The sequence below is a fragment of the Lampetra planeri genome, chromosome 69 (assembly GCF_965212315.1).
Source record: "Lampetra planeri chromosome 69, kcLamPlan1.2.h2, whole genome shotgun sequence".
In the NCBI taxonomy this organism is placed as follows: Eukaryota; Metazoa; Chordata; class Hyperoartia; order Petromyzontiformes; family Petromyzontidae; genus Lampetra; species Lampetra planeri.
Window position 1 is genome coordinate 1155230 of NC_136174.1, and position 18795 is coordinate 1174024.

Below are 18795 nucleotides of genomic sequence, written 5' to 3' on the forward strand. Positions count from 1 at the left end.
CTTATCCTGTTGTCTTGAGTTATTGCCCCCGTTAAACACAATAAACAAAAATTACAGCCCGAATTACAAAGACGTTACCATGATGATGGTGGTAGTGGTGGTAATAATGGTAAAATGGTGATGATGGAAGTGGTGTTGATCATGGTAGTAATGATGGTAGTGATGGTGATGATTATGGTGGTGATGGTTGTGATAATTATATTAAGACTGGTGATGGTGATAATCGAGGTGGTGATGTATGCGGTGATGCTGCTGCTGCTGATGATGATGGTAGTGGTGGTGGTGGTGATGATGACAGTGGTGGTGGTAATGATGGTGATGAGGGATATGGTGGTAATGGTCGTGATAAAGGCGACGGTGGGAATGATGGTGATGGTGGTTTTCACGGTGAGGATGATAGTGATGATGATGGTGGTGATGGTGGATTCGATAATGGTGATGATTATGGCAGTTTTTGTGGTGTTGATGTTGATTATCGTAATGCTGGTGATGATTGTGATGATGGTGGTAAGAAGGGTGATGGTGATGTGTGTACTGATAGTGATGATGATAATGATGGTGGTGATCATGGTGGTGGAAATGATGATGGTGGTACTGATAGTAGTGGTGTTAGTCGTGGCATTGATGGTGATGAGCGTGATGGATGTGGTGATGATGCTGAAAGTAATGATTATGATGACGGTGATGGACTTGATAATGATGATGATTATTGTGGTATTGATAGTGATAATGATGATGGTGGTGCTTGATGGTGGTGATGGTGGTGATTGTGGTAGTGGTGATGTTGGGGATAATGATTTTGATGATGATGTTGCTGGTGATAGTGATGATGATGGGGATGATGATGATGCTGATAGTGACGATGGTGATGGTGATTATTATGGTTTTATGGTGTTGATAGTAATGATGATGGTGATGGTGGTTGATAGTGGTGGTGGTGATGGTGATAATGACGGTGATGATATTGGTGATGCAATTGGTAATGATGATGGCGATGATGGTGGTAGTGATGACTATGGTGATTATGACACCCTCTCTACCCCTACATCATATTCTCTCCTCTCTGCAACCGTCTCCTCACCATCACCCTCATCGCTCACCCGCCACCTTCCCTCACCTTTCTCTCCATGCTCCCCTCACCCTCACTTTACCTCACCCTCCGTTCCAACTTCCCCTCACTTTCACTTTCACTTCACCCTCTCCTCACCATCCCACTCTGCTCCATTTATTGGATTTCTGTCTTGGTTTCTTGGGATTCTACCTCTCTTCATCCTCAGGATGCACGACTCAGATCCACAAACTTCAATGGTTCTTTAAAATACCCCACCCACATCCCAGGGTAGAGAGGCTGCAAGAATCTCTGCCGAACCTCGTGGATCACCTCCATGGAGTCGGCGCGGTAAAACGCCAGGAGCCCCCCCTCCCAGTGCAGGTGAAGCCCGATTCTGCGGGGGGAGGGGGCCCCCCTCACCGACAGTGCAGTCTCCACTCCACCATGAACCACTGAGAAGCTGTCGTGACGTTTCTCTAAACACCAGGATGCGTCGCTCCCTCCCAGCAGCTGTGCATCACGATCCCCTTTCCGGATGATCTTCCCGTATGCGACTCCAATCCGACACAGCCGCGCACCATCCACGTCCACCTCCCAGTAGTGGTGGCCCGACGAGAAGCTCTCACAGCACAGGGCTTGTGCATTGTAATCAAACCGGTGAGGGTGATCGGGGCGACCCTGGGAGGCATGGACCCCTGTCATCGTCCTGAGATCCGAGGAGATCTGGAGTTGGTTATGAGCTGAGTTTTTGTCAAGAGTCGGTGAGCGTCCATCTGTGACAACAGCGATAACAACATCACTACAGAACACCGTCATCACCATTATCCACTACCATCAACATCACCAACCATCATATTCACCATCAACAATAACATCACAAACATCACCATCACCAACCATCCTCGCCATCAATATCAATGACTACAACATAAACATCACCATCACCATAACAATATAAACATCAACAGCATCACTATCGCAATAAGCAACATCACAACCATCACCACCACTAGCACCATCACTACCATCACCACTGCCATCACCACTATCCCCATCACCACCATCTTCATCACTATCACCAACATCACTAACATGACCAAGATCATAACCATCACAACAAACATCAAAACCACCATCACTACCATGATCACCATAACCAATACCATCACTACTACCATCAGCGCCATCAGCAAAACCATCACAACGTTCACCATCTATATTATCACCACGACCATCACTGACATCACCACGACCAACACCATCACCAATGCTATCACCATTCCAATCACACACATCACTAACATCATCATTGCCACCATCATCACGACCACTATCACCATCATTATGACCATTACCATCATCAGGAACTCATTTGAGGATGAAACTGCTTAGCAGAGGCCCAGGACTTAATCAGATATCACCTGCCACTGATGTTAGCCATGGCGGGTGTTGTCTTGACAAATTAATAAAAATAATAAAAATGTAATGAAGATTGGAAAAATGCATAATTATCCGAAAGTATGCTAATTTATCGAATTATTATAGTAATTAGGGAGATCAGCATATTAACGTATGCCAATGTATGCGATTATGCTAATGTATGCAGTTCTGATAATTATTCTTAGCTTTGTTGTATAGGGTCGTATTATTAATCGGGACAATACAATTATTGTAAGAAGTTATGCAAGTGTGATGCAATTATGCTACATTAAGCTCGGCTTCGTTGTCTAGGGTTGTATTATCAATCGGGACAATACAATTATTGTATGAAGTTATGCAAGTGTGATGCAATTATGCTAAATTAAGCTCGGCTTCGTTGTCTAGGGTTGTATTATCAATCGGGATAATACAATTATTCTCGCTTTAACATTTACTGATTATGTCTTAGTATGTTTATGTTAGGTCTCCAAATTCAAATCTCACCGCAGGATACAGTTCTCATGATTTGTGATTTAGCATTGTTATAACCACGTATTTCTTAGGGTTTATTTAACCTTTGTTGTCTGTCTGTATCTAGGAATTTGTGCTGTTTTACTTGAGTCATATTTTGATGTCCTGAGGTTAGAACAATATGTGAGGTAAATGGGAATTAAATAAGGTACTTATTAAATCAAGGCCACCAACGTAACTGCAGTCTGATTTTTAATCTGGGTGAGTGTGTTGGTGGTTTTTGATGCCGACTTAATCTTTGTCGCTAAGTTCTGAATTTTTAACCATTGTATTAAGAGAATCGAAAACAATAAAAAAAATTATCATAGCGCTTAGTACTCTGCATTGTGTTGAGGGGGCCTTTTGAAGTTGTGATGAGATCTCCCCAGAATCTCATTAGAAAACTTCCCCCTCTCTTTCCTTTGTACCAAGGTTTTTTAAAATTACCTTTTATGGTTTATCTCCGGCTGCCTGATTTTGAGTGTGAGGCGCAGCTGCTCGTGGGGGGTGAGGGTGGTTGTTACATTTTTTTGTTTGTGCCTTATGCTACACCCCGATTAATTATTTTAAAATATATATTGGCAGAATTATTCTTAGTGTAAATTTTTGGGAAAAGGCCTATATATACAACACGGGTAATCAAACCCAGGTAACTGGGTTCGTAATGCAGTGTGCTAACCACTATGCCACCACTCCCCCCACGAACAAATACACAGACACATTCACAGGCACACACTCCATCTCAACATCACAATTACCTCTGACTCTTCATGCTGATCATTTACCCAAGAACACCACACTGAGTCTCATGGCTCTGTTCTGTAGGGTCCTGCATTGGGATGTGAACAAAGACTAAGATCCCCTGTGTAGCCTTCACAGACTATTGGGACAAGTGATGACTGTAAAGGTCTGAAGATGGCTGGCATGGCACACGAGGTGGGTGGCCAGCACAACGCCTGGCCGCCTTTGTCTCCCTAGTGGTGATGTTTATAAAACACCAGGTAATAATTTGACGCTGAGTCGACCTCGTGCACACACACGGGGATCATTTATTGTCAAGATGGCCCCATCACCCATGATTCACATTGAAGAACTCACACAAGCGTTTGACTGCAGTTGTCTCCAGCACTTTAAGTGAGGCAATGTCCTCTTGGCTGGGAGCTGAGGGTAGAGCTGATGTAACCCTCCCTGCCCTGTGAAAACAGAACAGACATGGCTACTGTCTCACATAGAGCATCGTCACTCACAGGATCATCATAGCTCCATCACATAGAGGCATCACAGCATCATAACGCGTGGGATTATCACAGCTCCACACAGGCACTCATCAAACAAAGCATCATCACTCATCTCACAATGACAGCATCAACACACATAATTACTATTACCACACACAGCATCACCACACAGCTTCACCACACAGCATCACCACACACAGCCAATGTCTCACTGCCCGCAACCCACACTCAGTCCCATGTTGTCGTGTGTCGAGTCGTGAGTGATCGTCGTCTTTTACCTGCGCGTCTCCTCCATGTGCCCCTGTCGGAGAGAGAGATGTGTTACTGTGACTACCTCCAATCCCTTGTGATCAGTGTTGTTCCCACTGCAACACCGTGGAATATAAACCCAAAGTCTTGGCTCACCAACACTGACTTACGGGGCAAATATTTCAGTGAGACCGGTTGATAGTCAACTATAAACTACTATTTGAATTTTTCCACGTAAGGCCCACTGAGTGATAGAGCTCTTTTTCAGAAGCGACCTGGCCACAAATGATAGCTCAACGAAGCGGTTCATAGCGTGGGAATTTATAGCAGCCCAATATTCTAAATGCACGTTTCCAAATGTGGAGTGAAAAACTGGACGACCCGGAGAAAAATCGATGCGACCATGGAAAGAGACATGAAAACTCCAATGTATAAGGACGTCAATGTTGGGATCAAATCCCCGACCTTCGGGAAACCAGGCTAGGTAGTTAACATCTCGCCACCCCTATGAGGACCAACATTGATTTGCAGGGCAACTATTTCAGAGTGAAACCAGTTCATATTAATCAGTGTTGAGATTCATTTCTGTCGTCAATGCACTCGTGGCAGGTCTTACAGAAGTGGTGGTGAATACACAACAATGTTATTAATACGCGTATGAGACCTCGTATTTATTTTAGCTTCCATAATCGGAACAGTGAAGGTAGCGCATCCAAGAGGAGGTCCACAAAGTAAGAAGCAGAGATGACATCGGCTCGTGAGCAGGAACTGGTGGATTGTTGCATCGCGGCATCAAGAAATGTGGCAACGGCTTGGGGAGGCCTTTATCAATAAGTGAATAGATTTTGGCTGATGATAATCATAAATACCGTGCACATTGTTGTTGTATGGTTGATTTAAAAAGTGCAAATCCAATAACATTTAGTTTATATTCACAATAAAACAAACTTAATGGGAATATGTTAAAGGACGGGAGAGAGAATTCATTTAACTGAGAAAATATGAGCTGGGCTTCCAAATGGCAGTCACTGGAGCTGCGATGCGAGTCCATGAGTGGAGCTGTGTTCTCAAGCCCAGTGGATGTGAGCTCATTCAGGAGCCTCCTTCTGCTGATGCTGGTGAGAGGGCTCTGTGCCAATAGCGACACTGGAGACTCATCACTCACCTGCAGGAACGCGAGCGAGTCCCTCTCCTGCGCTAGGGCCTGCAGGCGAGCGGCTGCTGCCTGGAGCTCGCTGATCTCGCGCTGGTAGTGAGCGATCTTCTTCTCGATCTGGGACAGCAGCTCGCGCCCTTTCTGCTCCGCTTGCTCTAAAGCCGCCTTCTCCTCCGCATCCAACGCTGCTCTCGCGCGGGTGAATCTGACCGAGATTGAGGCCTTTTCATCTGTCAAGGATCCCTGCAAAGAGAAATAAATGCCACCTCTGGTCCTTTGTGAAATGACCCGAGTGCAACTCTGAAGGTGTCCAGACAGTGATACGAGTCTGCAGCACTGAGGCCTCCTTCTTCCTCTGCCTCTGATCACTCCACTTTGCATTTCCACTACAACACGATTCGCCATAACTGGCGGGGGCTGTGAGGCAATGAAATCATCAAATACCATCATGAGTACATTTAGCATCCATGCCATTATCATTGTGCAAGGTTATCAGGACGATGCTTTGTTTACCTTCGCAAGAGGCTTAATGAAATGGGAAGTTAGGCCAATTCCTCCTTAAATGAATGTTTTGAATGTGACAGAAAACCACATGTATGGACGAAGAGAGGGGATCATGAAATCACTTGCTATACTGCCACTTGGCCACCCCAAAGCTTGAGTGATTTCAGTATGATGGTGTACAACAGTCTATGTGTGATCACCAACTCTGCCACCAGAGAATTGGATAAGAGGTATGTACCACCTCATCTGACCAATATAGTTAACAGTCGTTGAAGTGGTAAGTTGTATGGAGATATGGGAGTGTGGAATTTCCACCACTGCTTCAGTTTCTCAGTGGAGATGAGAATCATCTTTATGCTCGTCCTGATTATTAAAGCGCATTGCCCGCTTTGTCTTTAGTCCCACTATGTGTTTAGAGCCAATGGAAGTCCACGTGAATGAATGGAGTTCTCCTCCATCACAAACCCTACTCAGAGTGGAGTCACGGGGTCACAGAATCTGGCCCAGACGCGGTACCTGCACGTCCCTGCGAGCGGCCTCCATCTGCTTCACGGACTCCTCTGCCTTCTTCCTTTTCTCCTCCACCGTCCGCGTGTCCTCTCCCACTTGTTTCTGTGAGAGATGTCACCAGGGGAGACTCCACTCACTCTCTGAGCGTCCCCTCTCAACACCGCTCCACGTGAACCCCTCCACAGTGATGGGGGCAGTAGCCCCGGTGCAGCGATGGAGGCTGGGGGAGCAAGCACTGCAGGGAACAGATTTCACGAGGAGCTCAAACGTGCGCAGGGCTTCCTAAGTAGTGGGTGGAGCTACCTGAGTAGTGGGTGGGGCTACCTGAGTAGTGGGTGGAGCTACCTGGGCAATGGGCAGAGCTACCTGAGTAGTGGGTGGGGCTACCTGACTAGTGGGTGGGGCTACCTGAGTAGTGGGTGGGGCTACCTAAGTAGTGGGTGGAGCTACCTGAGTAGTGGGTGGAGCTGCCTCAGCAGTGGGCAGGGCTACTGGAGTAGTGGGCAGGGCTCCTGGCGTAGTGGGCGGGGCTACCTGAGTAATGAGCGGTTATCAGAGTGGTGGGTGGGGCTACCCGAGAGGTGGGTGGGGCAACATGAGTAGTGGGCGGGCCTATCCGAGTTGTGGACGGGGCTATCTGAGTAGTGGGTGGACAAGGCACCATAGTGGTGAGATGTTATCTGCCTTGCCTACTAAACAGGAGGTCATGGGTTCGAACCGGACCCTGATGCCTGTGTAGTGTAGTTGAACGACACTACTGTATTGGCTCGGTATGGGGGCTGTCGGCAGTTGTCACGGGGTCGTGTTGGGCCGTGAAACTTTGCGTGAACCCAACCGGACACGTGACCGGATAAAAGCGGGCCAGGGGCCCCAGGGGGGGGCGTGGCCTGGGGCAGAGCCAGCCATGCCGGAGTGGTTATAAGCGGGGTGTGGATGGAGAGCTGTGCTGTTCTGGGCTGTTCTGTGATGTTCTTCTGGGTCATCTCTGGGATGAAGCTCTCCGGTCTCCGCTAGTGGACCAGGCAGCGTGTTGGGCTGTCCTGGTCCAGTGATGTAGTATCCCCGTGGGTTGGTTAAGTTAGGAAAGGTGGCTACCACCTTAAGTCGTTATGTTAAGTGTTAATTGTTATGTTACCTAATAAATAGAATTGCCTCCAAAGTTCCAGTGTGTGCCTGAATTTAACCCACTACACCTGTATACAGTCGACCCTTCCACCTTGTGGGGGTTAGGGGCGCAGGCCCCCCGTGATCTGAAAAAAAACGCTTAAAATGTTTTGGTCCCCTTGGTCCCCTTGGCGAGCGAAGCGGCACAAAAAGATACGAGAAATGCGAGATACAAAGATCACTGCGAGATCACTGCGAGACATCAAGTGAGAGGCTGCCGTAAACACACTTGGTGTCCTCTAAACCAGCGCATAGAACCGCAGTTCTTTTCGCAAACTAACTTTAAAAAAAATGTAACTTAAAAAAATTGTGTATTTATGGTCTGTTTGTCCCGCGCGTGACGTCACTCCAAATGAGGCGAACCCCCCTCATTAATATTCATGAACAGGTGGGGTCCTCTACATGGACTCCCCCCGCCTCAATAATAATCATGAACGGGTGACGTCACTCCACATGCCGCACCCCTCCCCTCATTAATAACCATGAGCGGGTGACGTCACTCCACATGCCGCACCCCTCCCCAATAACCATTAGGGGGTTAAATCACTCCATATGGGGCAACCCCCCCCACCCCCCTCATTAATAATAATGAGCTGAACAATTTTTCTATTGAATATTTCAGATTCACTGCAATATACACCCGTCCTTGGAGGGACAAACAAGCTAGTTGAAATATTAAATACATTAATATTATATAGTACTGTACATATAATTTATGTATTTGAGTTACTAAACTTTTTGTGTGTCGTCTGCGGTTTTCGCGTGTCGTCTGCGCCTTTCGCAAAACTCCCAAAAACTCCCAAAAAATGCCAATTTCATTTCTTATGCCAACCCCGCGATATATCGAAACCGTGATGGGGAAAGTCGCGATGCAGAAGGGTCGATGGTGCTATGAATCTACCGTTCAAACACTCGTTTGAAAAATAAATTGACGGGCATGTAAAATATTAAATCCACTTTAAAATGAGGGTGGTTCGTTATAATTAGATGTTGCTGTTGAGAGCCAATGACAGAGTTCATCAGCTGATACTGCGGTATCGTGGGTACTAGGTGGTGACCATGAGAACCTCCTTCTCACCTTTCGTTTGTCGTGCTCCACCTTGAGAGTGACGAGCTCGTGCCCTCGATGATCCACAGTGACGGTGCAGTCCCTGCAGACGAGGCGTCCGTCATTAACGCAGTAGAAGCGGTACTCGTCTCCATGTTCCGCGCACCGTCGATTCTCCAGATTCACACCGGGCGACACAAGGACGTGGTCACTAAACTTTGCCAACTTTCGGTGGGGCGCGACGTGGGTCATACAGAACGACGTCTCACACTTGAGGCAAGTCTTCACTGCGGGCTTCCTGCAATGATCGCAGCAAACAGCAGAAGCAGCAGAATCGGCAGCCACGGGCTCAGCCACTCGCAGCTGCTCGATGAGGTTGGTGAGCGTCACGTTCTTGTTCAGCTTGGGCCTCCGAGGGAAAGTCACTCGGCACTGCGGGCAGGAGAAGGACTCAGCCGCATCCCAGGCGCCCTCCACGCATTTGAGGCAGAACGAGTGGCCGCAGCTGAGCGTGCAGGGGCAGCGGAAGGCGTCCAGGCAGATGGGGCAGGTCAACTCCCCTGGAGCCTCGCTACCACTGGGAGCCGCACTCGCCATGGCCCTGTGGCTCAACTCAGAGATAGGCACTGGCTGTAGCTCAGGCAGTCACTGGCTGTAGCTCAGGCAGTAGCTGGCTGGAGCTCACACAATCTCTGCCAGTAGCTCCGGCAGACTGGCTGTAACTCCGGCAGTATTTAGCTATAACTCACGCAGTCTCTGGCTGTAGCTCATGCAGTCTCTGGCGACATCTGAGACACTAAACCAGAAACAAGCCACCAAAATGTGAGGCAGGTTAAAGTACAAAGTCTTTCAGTTTGATTTGCATATCATGAGGCGCACCCTGTAATGTGTTGACTTGTGACCGGGTAGAGATGTCTCAGCGCCAGAGATGGCTAGATAAAGAGTCAGCTCACCTTATCTCAAATCACATCATCTCAACTAACCTCTTGTCAACTCAGCTCATGTCAACACACTTCTGTGAAGGTTGGTCCATCTTGGCTCGATGAACATTCTTGTTGTCCACACAGATGCTCTCAAAGGCAAAAGCTACCCTCCAATTACACAAACTCACGAGCCCAACCGTCATGCTTAGATAACGTAGGTTGTCCCCTAACAAAGTTTAACTCACCTACCAAGCTCCAAATAATTGTGACGCGAAAGACTCAAATCTCACAACAGTTGAACACCAACAAATCCCGGCGCGTCTAGTCCAGTCCTTCAGTTGAAAAAGTCCCTCAGTTGAAAAAGTCTGGTCTCAAACAGGTCTTCAGGGTTCACGAAGTTTGTCCAAAACATTGGCCATGAATAATGAGCCTGGCACGGTGCACAACCAGGGACTCACCACTCAAAGCAGGTGGCCTCCATGGGCACTGCAGGTGTCCTCAACAGTCTGAAACGAAAAAGCTGCTGCAGGGTTGTGGTTAGGTTTCTCGCACATTCAAAAACGCTAATTTGAAGAGGAAGTGGCTGAACGTCCCAAAAAATATTTATTTGAAAAGAGGCTCATTGATGGTTTACTTCTTGAAGGCCGATTTACGCAGATTACCCTTCGCTGCAAGTGACAGATACGTTATAAAAAAAATGGTGACCTCTAGGGCAGTGTCGTTGCCATTCCACAAGTTGAGCGGTGGTTTAAAATAAGGTTACATAATACAATGATATGGATGGCAGGGACGTGTTAGAGGCTGAGGAATGGGTGACTGCGATAGGGGATACTTAGAGATAACGAAAGGGTAGGGGGAGGGAAGAGAAAGAGTGTGACGGTGGGTAACCAACTCTAGCATCACTACATGATACCTCCACCATGGTGAACTATTTTTCAGGCCAGTGGGCTCCACAATGCGGAATAAGCAGCGACACCCATGGACCAGGCTTTTAAGCGGTGAAGCAATTTTACTTCTGTGCTTTGGCCAGGTTACAGACAGTAGGGTGAGATTTGTGTTGGCCCACCAACACGGCCTATCTAAACCCACTCACGTCTATGACCCTGCGTAATCCTGACACACGCACAGTCTCAGCAGTCGTGGTCGTTATGCGTTTTACCATATCACACACATCACCAAAACCAACTCCACTGTCCACACGCACTATAGACACCCCACGAATATCCCCAATAGGCACACCGCATCTTAGTAATTGATTCACCCACTCACTCATTTACTCACCCACTCACTCACCCACCCACTCACTCAACCAACATATCACTCACTCATGCACAATCCCACTCGCCCACATATGCATGTCATAAAACGCGTCCTGGAAAGTGCCGACGTCAGGGGTTGCTGGTCAAAGTCCATCTCAACTAACCTCATGGCAACTCACCTAATCTCAAATAACCTCTAGTAGACTAATCTCAAGTCACCTCATTCTCACACCTCATCTCACCTCAATTCAACTCACTTCTCGACTCACCTCATTCTCACCTTCTCAACTCACCTCACCCTGAAAGACCTCACCTTAAATCACCTCACCCACCCACTCACTCACCCATTAATTCGCTCATGCTCCATTTCAAACATTCACTCACAATCTCACACACCGACTTACTCACTCTCAACTGGCTAAATAAATAAACTCCTTGTAGAGCTGCCCATTTACCGTTTCATAACAAAGCCACATTGTAACAAAGCGATGAATTACTACAATTACCACAATCCACGAACACCTGAAACCACCGTCTGCTACACGGTACACATTAACAAGCCCATGCATTGACACTTCCATAGATTCACAGAGAGACCTATAGACTCACCACATTGAAACTCATCAGAGAGACCCCATAGACTCACCACGCAGAGACCCATAGACTCACACAGAGACCGTAGACTCACCACACAGAAACCCATAGACTCGTCAGAGAGACCCCATAGTCTCACCACGCAGAAAACCATAGACTCACCACACAATGAAGTAGGCATCAGCGCAGAACGGACACGGTTCAGCGGGAAGAGAACAACAAAAATGAATTTCGATTTAAAGCGTTCGTGACTGCAGGGATTCATCTTCTTGGTTCTTTCGGTAAAGTCACGTAGAAGGGAAATAATAAAAAACATAAAAATAAAACATTATAAAATACAATTCTCACGACGTTTCGGCCACAACGCAAGCAGCCGTCCTCAGGTGAAGAACAGGTCTGTCGGAAAGACAGCGTCTGAATTCAGCATTCAAAAACTAGTTTTTTATGTAATTTATTTATACGTTTTAGTCTAAATATTTGCTTTCAATGCTTTCACAATTTGTATCTCCCAAAAAAGCTGACTTGAAATGTATAAAATACCAAAGTTAAATGCGTCAATGTTTTATTGTTATAAATAAATAGTAACTAGCGATAAGTACCCGGCATTGCCCGGGGTAAAAAAACAGACACACACATCGACCTACACACACAGACATTGACGCACACACACAAAGACATGGACTTACACACACGCACATATGGACTCACACATACAGACATCGACTTTAGATACACACACATGGAGTTACACACACAAATCGACATACACACATACAGCGACTAACACACACATATACGTAGACTCTCACAGACACATCGACCTAAGCACACATATGGACTTTGTTGTATATATAGGCCTTTTTCCAAAAAAATTATATGAAGAATAATTCTGCCAATATTATTTTTTTCATAATTGATCGGGGCGAGCATGGGACATGAAAGGGTGGGGGCACACCCCACACTTCACACCCAGCTGCTTTACCGCATTAAAAGCAACTCGAGGGAAAAGGCCGTAAAAGAACCATTAAATAATTCTAGATTTGAAGCTTTCGTGACTGCAATGATTCATATTCTTAGGTTTTTTCGGTAAAGTCACGTAGGTAAAACATTAAAATTAATGAAAGTAAAATAAAACAAAATAAAAATAAAAATCACGACGTTTCGGAGGCAACACAAGTCTCCGTCATCAGGTGGGACCGTCACAGCCGAATTAGCTGCATCAAGTGAAGCAATGATTCAAGATGTAATCCCTTATAAGCAAGTTGAAGGGAGGTGGAGAGGGGGGGGGGTTGGAGAGCTTGTCAGACTGTGGTAGCCAATGAATGGAAACGTATCGGGAGGGAGGAGGAGCGGTGATCAAAGACTGCACGTAGTGCTCAACACAATGAATGGACACGTGTCGGGAGGGAGGAGCGGTGATCAAAGACTGCACGTAGTGTTCAACACAATGAATGGAGACGTGTCGGGACGGAAGGTGAGCGGTGATCAAAGACATCACGTAGTGCTCAACACAATGAATGGAGACGTGTCGGGACGGAGGGTGAGCGGTGATCAAAGAACAATGAAGAGATTACTGTTAAACACTGGGGATGTTAACACTCCGAGTGTTAACAGGATCAATGATCAATGATCATTCAATGATCATTCTCGACTGATTCGTACTTCATGGAACCAAGCTAATGCTGGTTTCTTGAATAATTCCTCAGCTGGAACACAATGAAGTGCCATGGAACTCTCATCAATTGGTGAGTCCCGCTTGTTTCCATCATCGATATGGAGCAATTACATCTACAACCAAGTGCTGATTGAAGGCAACAATTTGTACTAAATAATTAGAATGCTGGTCGCTATGCCCAACATCAACATACCAGAGTTCAGCTTCCTGGACGTAAAAAACTTCGATGTCATCCAAATCGACTTCATCATGTTCTACGACTCGTTCTCAATAGTGCATGATAATGCTCCATTAACTTTCATAAATCTGGATGACAAACGGAACATTCCTGAAATTGGCTTCAAGTTGCTGAACGGTTTGAAACAGCTGTTCAATCATCATGGTGCTGGAATTTTGATAGCAAACTGCAAATGCTATGCGGTGATCCAGAATAGTGACAAATATCATTTCTGTGATTCACATTCTTGTGGAGCAAAGGGAACAACATCAGCGAACAGATCAGAATACATCAAATTAATCTACTGAATAAAAGTGAGTGGTTTACTTTCGATATTAGTTTAAATTTCTTTATGCAAGCCACCCACTTGATTCAAATTTAATCAATTCTGGGGTCAAAATAATTTATTTTCTACGTTTGAATGCAAATAAAAGTGTGTGCATTGAAAAACGAGTTTTTTTTCCCTAATTTCATTTTTGTTGTTCTCTGTCCCCTGAACCGTGCCCGTTCTGTTGGAATATGTGCTGATGCCTACTTCATTGTGTGGTGAGTCTATGGGTCTCTGCGTGGTGAGTCTATGGGGTCTCTCTGATGAGTCTATGGATTTCAGTGTTGTGAGTCTACGGGTCTCTATGTGAGTCTATGGGTTTCTGCACGGTGATTATATGGGGTCACTCTGATGAGTCGATGGGTGTCTATGTGAGTCTGGGTCTCTGTATGGTGAGTCTATGGGTGTCAATGTGAGTCTATGGGTCTCTATATGGTGAGTCTATGGGTGTCTATGTGAGTCTGGGGGTCTCTCTGTGAAACTATGAAAGTGTCAATGCATTGGATCGTTAACGTGCACCGTGTAGCAGATGGTGTTTTCAGGTGTTGGTGGGTTGTGGTCATTGTAGTAATTCATCGCTTTGTTACAATGTCGCTTTGTTATGAAACGGTTTATGGGCAGCTCCACGAGGAGTTTATTTCTTTAGCCAGTTGAGAGTGAGATGGTGAGTGAATGTTTGAAATGGAGCACGAGCGAATTATTAGGTGAGTGAGTGGGTGAGGTGATTTGAAGGTGAGGTATGTTAGGGTGAGGTGAGTTGAGATGGTGGGGATGAGGTGAATTGAGATGAAGTGAGTTGAATTGAGGTGAGATGAGGTGTGTGAGAATGAGGTGACATGAGATGAGTTTACAAGAGGTTATTGGAGATTAGGTGAGTTGACATGAGGTTAGATGAGATGGACTTTGACCAGCAACCCCTGGCGCTGAGACGTCGGCACTTACCAGGGGGCGTCTTGTGACATGCATATGTTAGCGAGTGGGATTGTGCATGAGAGTGTGATATGGTGGTTGAGTGAGTGCGTGGGTAAGTGAATGAGTGAGTGGGTGAATACGTTACTAATATCCTGAGTGAGAGAATGAGTGAGCAAATGACTCAGATGGTGGGTGTCTGCATGATTTAATTAATGCGTGAATGAGTAAGTGGGTGAATTAGTTCCTGAGATTGTAGGTGGTTGAGTGAGATAGTGGTGAGTGATAAGTGAGTTGGTGGGTGAGTGAATGAGTGAATGAAGGGGTAATTGAGTGACAGAGATGGCGAGAGGGTGAAATAGTGAGATGGTAGGAAAAGTGAGTGAGATGAAGAGTGAGTGAATGACGAAGTGAATGGATGAGTGGGTGAGATGATGAGTAAATGAGTTGAGGACAGGGTGCGATGGTGTAGTTTGAGTCCCTCTCTCTATGTGCCTCTTTCTCCCTGTACTCAATCCCGTTATCGATCCTTATTCCTCTTTGGACCCTCTACTGGATAAAGATCTCCTGGACATTGAACAGCACTGCCCATAGACTCAACACTGCCCATAGACTCAATGCTGCCCAAATACTCAACACTGCCCAAAGACTGAACACTGTTCATAGACTCTACACTGACCCTGTACATGAAGCAGCCTCACTTCTTACCCTCTTTCTTTCTCTATAGTAAAGCCTGACCTCTTCTCCATTACCCTATCTCGTTGTCACGGATACAATATAACGTGGTTCACAGTGGTGTTCAATGATGGTACAATATTCTGACTCGACGGGTTTCCGGTCCATTTGAAACTGAAATTATTTGGATGTGACTAGAGACCAGGTGGCCAAAACCCATTGGCACCTTCCAGTATACAAGGGGGTTGACTGTTAGAGCAGCACCAGCAAAAGAAGCAGCACCAGCGGGAGAAGCAGCAGCCACAGTGGAGGAGGCAGCGGCACCAGCGGAAAAGCAGCAGCACCAGCAGCAGTGAGCTGAGAGTGCAAGGCAGCTCCCCCTGGGGTGGGAGCAAAGACCCACAGCCTGGTGTGAAGATCAGAAGGGAGAAGGCAGGACTCAGGATCCAGCCCACTGTAGGCCTCTTGGACTGATGCCTAAAACCGCGGTGCTGGTTTCCCGGTCCCGTGGATTGAATACGTGGTACGGTTATTCAGGGATGTTCGCAGACTGTCTACAGTACATGTGGACAGTAGAGTTGGTTTTGGTGATGTGTGTGAAATGGTGAAACGCATAACGACCACCACTAATGAGATTGTGCGTGTGTGTGTATGTTGGGATTACACAGGGTCATAGGTGTGAGTGGGTTTAGATAGACCCGTGTGTCTGTGTTGAATTGTGTGTTCTGTGGGTGTGTGGCCGTGTTGGTGGGCCTTCACACATCTCACTCTACTGTCTGTAACCTGGCCTAAGCACAGAAGTAAATGTGATGCCGCCGCCACGAAGCCGTTCGGCAGGCGCCCCATCCCCGACCTCGCCACCACCAAGCGACGGAGCCAACCCCTCGTCCCCCTCACCTCACATGAACACACCCGCACGCATTCCCCCCCCCCCATAGAGCTCCGAGGGGAGGTCACCGGGTCGAGCGGTTTTAATCCGAGAAACCCTTATCGGGATTAACTTTCACGGTTTCCGGCGACCAGGGAATTGGACGACCTCCCCCGACGCTACTTCGCACCGCGGCGCTGCGACCGGCCTTAAGATGGTATGGTCGCGGTAAAGGGCATTCGGCCACCACGGTTGAAACGCATCCCCCCACACACACCCCCACGGGTCGACGAGACAGGCAGAGGAGGGACGGGGCGGCATAGTTTAGCGTGCCAAAGCGGGCTCGAGTGCGTAGGTGCCATTGTTAAGGAAGTTAAAGGATAGGGCTGGAATTGCAAATAATCAGAGAGGCGACTCGGGCGCATAGTGCGCATTTGATGGGGCAGGTGGTGGAGACATGCGGAGGCTCCGCGCTTAACTTCCACAGCAGGCCGTTGTGATGGACGCCGCTGCATAATGTGCATGACCAAGGCGCCATGCATGAGAAAGGGATTAATTAGAATTAACGCCGCACACGCAGCGCATCTGATTAGCATAGAAGGGCGCCCGGAACCGACACACGCGCGCTGACAGGCGCGCGCCCATTGTTAAAGAAAAACTGGGAGGGGGGCCACCACCACGCTCGGAGCCGCATCCCTTTGATGTAGGAAGGATAAAAAGGGGGCGCAAAGGGGAGATCTCTCTCTTACTCCAGCACCAGGCGACAAGACACTCTCCAGCCCAGCGACCCGGACGTCCGTGAGACGCATCGAGGTACGCTGCGAGCGCTGGATCAACGGACCGCCGTGGGCACCTAATAGTGAGTAAGAAGGTGAATTAGGATCATAGCCGATAAATAGGGAATAGGTCCAGGGGTAGTAGAATAGGCCAGCCTCGTCGATTCATACTGACTCAACAACCATTCCCAGGTAGCAAACAATAAATCATCAATAGCTGATCGTGTCCCCGTGTGATCTCGCTGAGAAGTGGGAACGCGTGTAGTGCTGTGTACACAGTGGCTCGCCACGTGGGAGCGCTGTGTAGAGCGGCGCACGAGTGGGTGTCGCGTGTGTGCAGGTGTGTGCGCTCGTAGCGTGGGGGAAGGGGTCGGTGCGTCCACAGGTACCCGCTCCGTCTATCGCCGCAGGGACTCGCGCGGTGTGAGGGCAGCGTAATTCGCTCTCCAACCCCTGACCCCCGTTTAGAGCGCGTGATTGGTGGAGAGACAACGCAGCGTTTACAGGTGAACGAGAGTGGGCGGCGAGCTATGCCTCTCACAATAGCTCGCGGAGGGACGGACCAGGGAGGGGAGCCGTCGGGCGATGAGCCCAGCGACGGCAGCAGCTGCTCGCAGAGTAGCGAGGGGTCGACAAACGGAGCCACAGCCATCGGCACGAAGCAAGGAGGGACCTCGGAGACCAGCGGCCCCAACATAAACTTGCTTCATCGCTTAAAAGCCTGGTCCATGGATGCCGTTGCTTATTCCGCATTGTGGAGCCGATCGGCCTGAAAAATAGGTCACCATGGTGGAGGTAATCATGTAGTGACGCTAGAGTTGTTTACCCACCGTCACATTCTTCCTCTTCTTCTTGGTTCTTTCGGTAAAGTCACGTAGAAGGGAAGTAATAAAATAATAAAAATACAACATAATAAAACAATTCTCACGACGTTTCGGCCACAACGCAAGCAGCCGTCCTCAGGCGAAGAATGAGACATTATCAATCTAGGAGCTTATATAGGTGTAGCGAGGAGGAGCGCCTTAACAAAAGAATGTGCATATGAAGAGGAATTTAGCATACCAATGGGCAATGCGTAGGAGGGGGGCGGAGGGGTTTCAAAGTCCCATTATGCCCATGCATTATGCAGGATCAACAGCACCACGGGGGGGCGCAAGGAACAGCGTTAATAAAGGAAAGGAATGTTAATGATATGTAGCTGCATTTACCAAACAACCACGTAGAAAACCAAAGTATAAACTACATAAAAAACTAAAATATAAACTGATACTTACTATACTCTACAATAAGCTGAGTTACTAACAACAAATAATAAATTACAATTCTACGTCGTAAGAAGTATATAATATACTTCCATCTAAACTGTATTCTCTTAGCATATACAGTACTATATACTGCCATAGATAAACCCAACATTGAATTATATACTGTATTGCTGTAAACCACCCTATACTTTATACATTTTAATATAACACTATGTATTATTCAACTCACCCTAATGTGTATCGAAATGGTTTATTACGTCCTTCCAATGATTGCTAAGCCTGAATCCATCTTCTCGGTTAAAATTGTCTCTGTGTTTGTATATGTGGATCGCCTCATGAACGAATCTCTCATGATAGCCAGATGGCTTGCAAAGAACCTCCGTCTTGGAGAAGTCAATGTCATGTGAGCCCACTGAGTTGTAACAGTGGTCTGCCACGGCTGAGGTGTTTGTCCTAC

The 18795-nt window shown here is 47.2% G+C and overlaps 2 protein-coding genes across 2 annotated transcripts in view; both read right to left on the reverse strand.

Annotated features, from left to right (window-relative positions):
• LOC144737450 (E3 ubiquitin/ISG15 ligase TRIM25-like) overlaps nt 1-18795 on the reverse strand; it is a 220950-nt gene that overhangs the window by 78994 nt on the left and 123161 nt on the right. The window lies entirely within an intron of this gene.
• On the reverse strand, nt 757-11051 carry LOC144737449 (E3 ubiquitin/ISG15 ligase TRIM25-like). The gene is made up of 6 exons (XM_078620159.1): nt 8880-11051; nt 6644-6739; nt 5633-5866; nt 4497-4519; nt 4079-4173; nt 757-1824 (listed from the first exon to the last, which is right to left on the reverse strand). Exons 1-6 carry the CDS (start codon nt 9444-9446, stop codon nt 1274-1276), a joined length of 1566 nt encoding a protein of 521 aa, XP_078476285.1. The 5' UTR covers nt 9447-11051; the 3' UTR covers nt 757-1273.

Bases quoted from the DNA above. Each gene is read 5' to 3' on its own strand.
- LOC144737449 (XM_078620159.1), bottom strand. From the start codon at position 9,446: ATGGCGAGTGCGGCTCCCAGTGGTAGCGAGGCTCCAGGGGAGTTGACC. The intron at 4,520-5,632 runs GTGAGTGATGAG...TCTCTCCGACAG, and splicing joins ACTCGCTCGCGTTCCTGCAG to GGGCACATGGAGGAGACGCG. The intron at 1,825-4,078 runs GTGAGTTCTTCA...CTGTTGTCACAG, and splicing joins AACTGCAGTCAAACGCTTGT to ATGGACGCTCACCGACTCTT.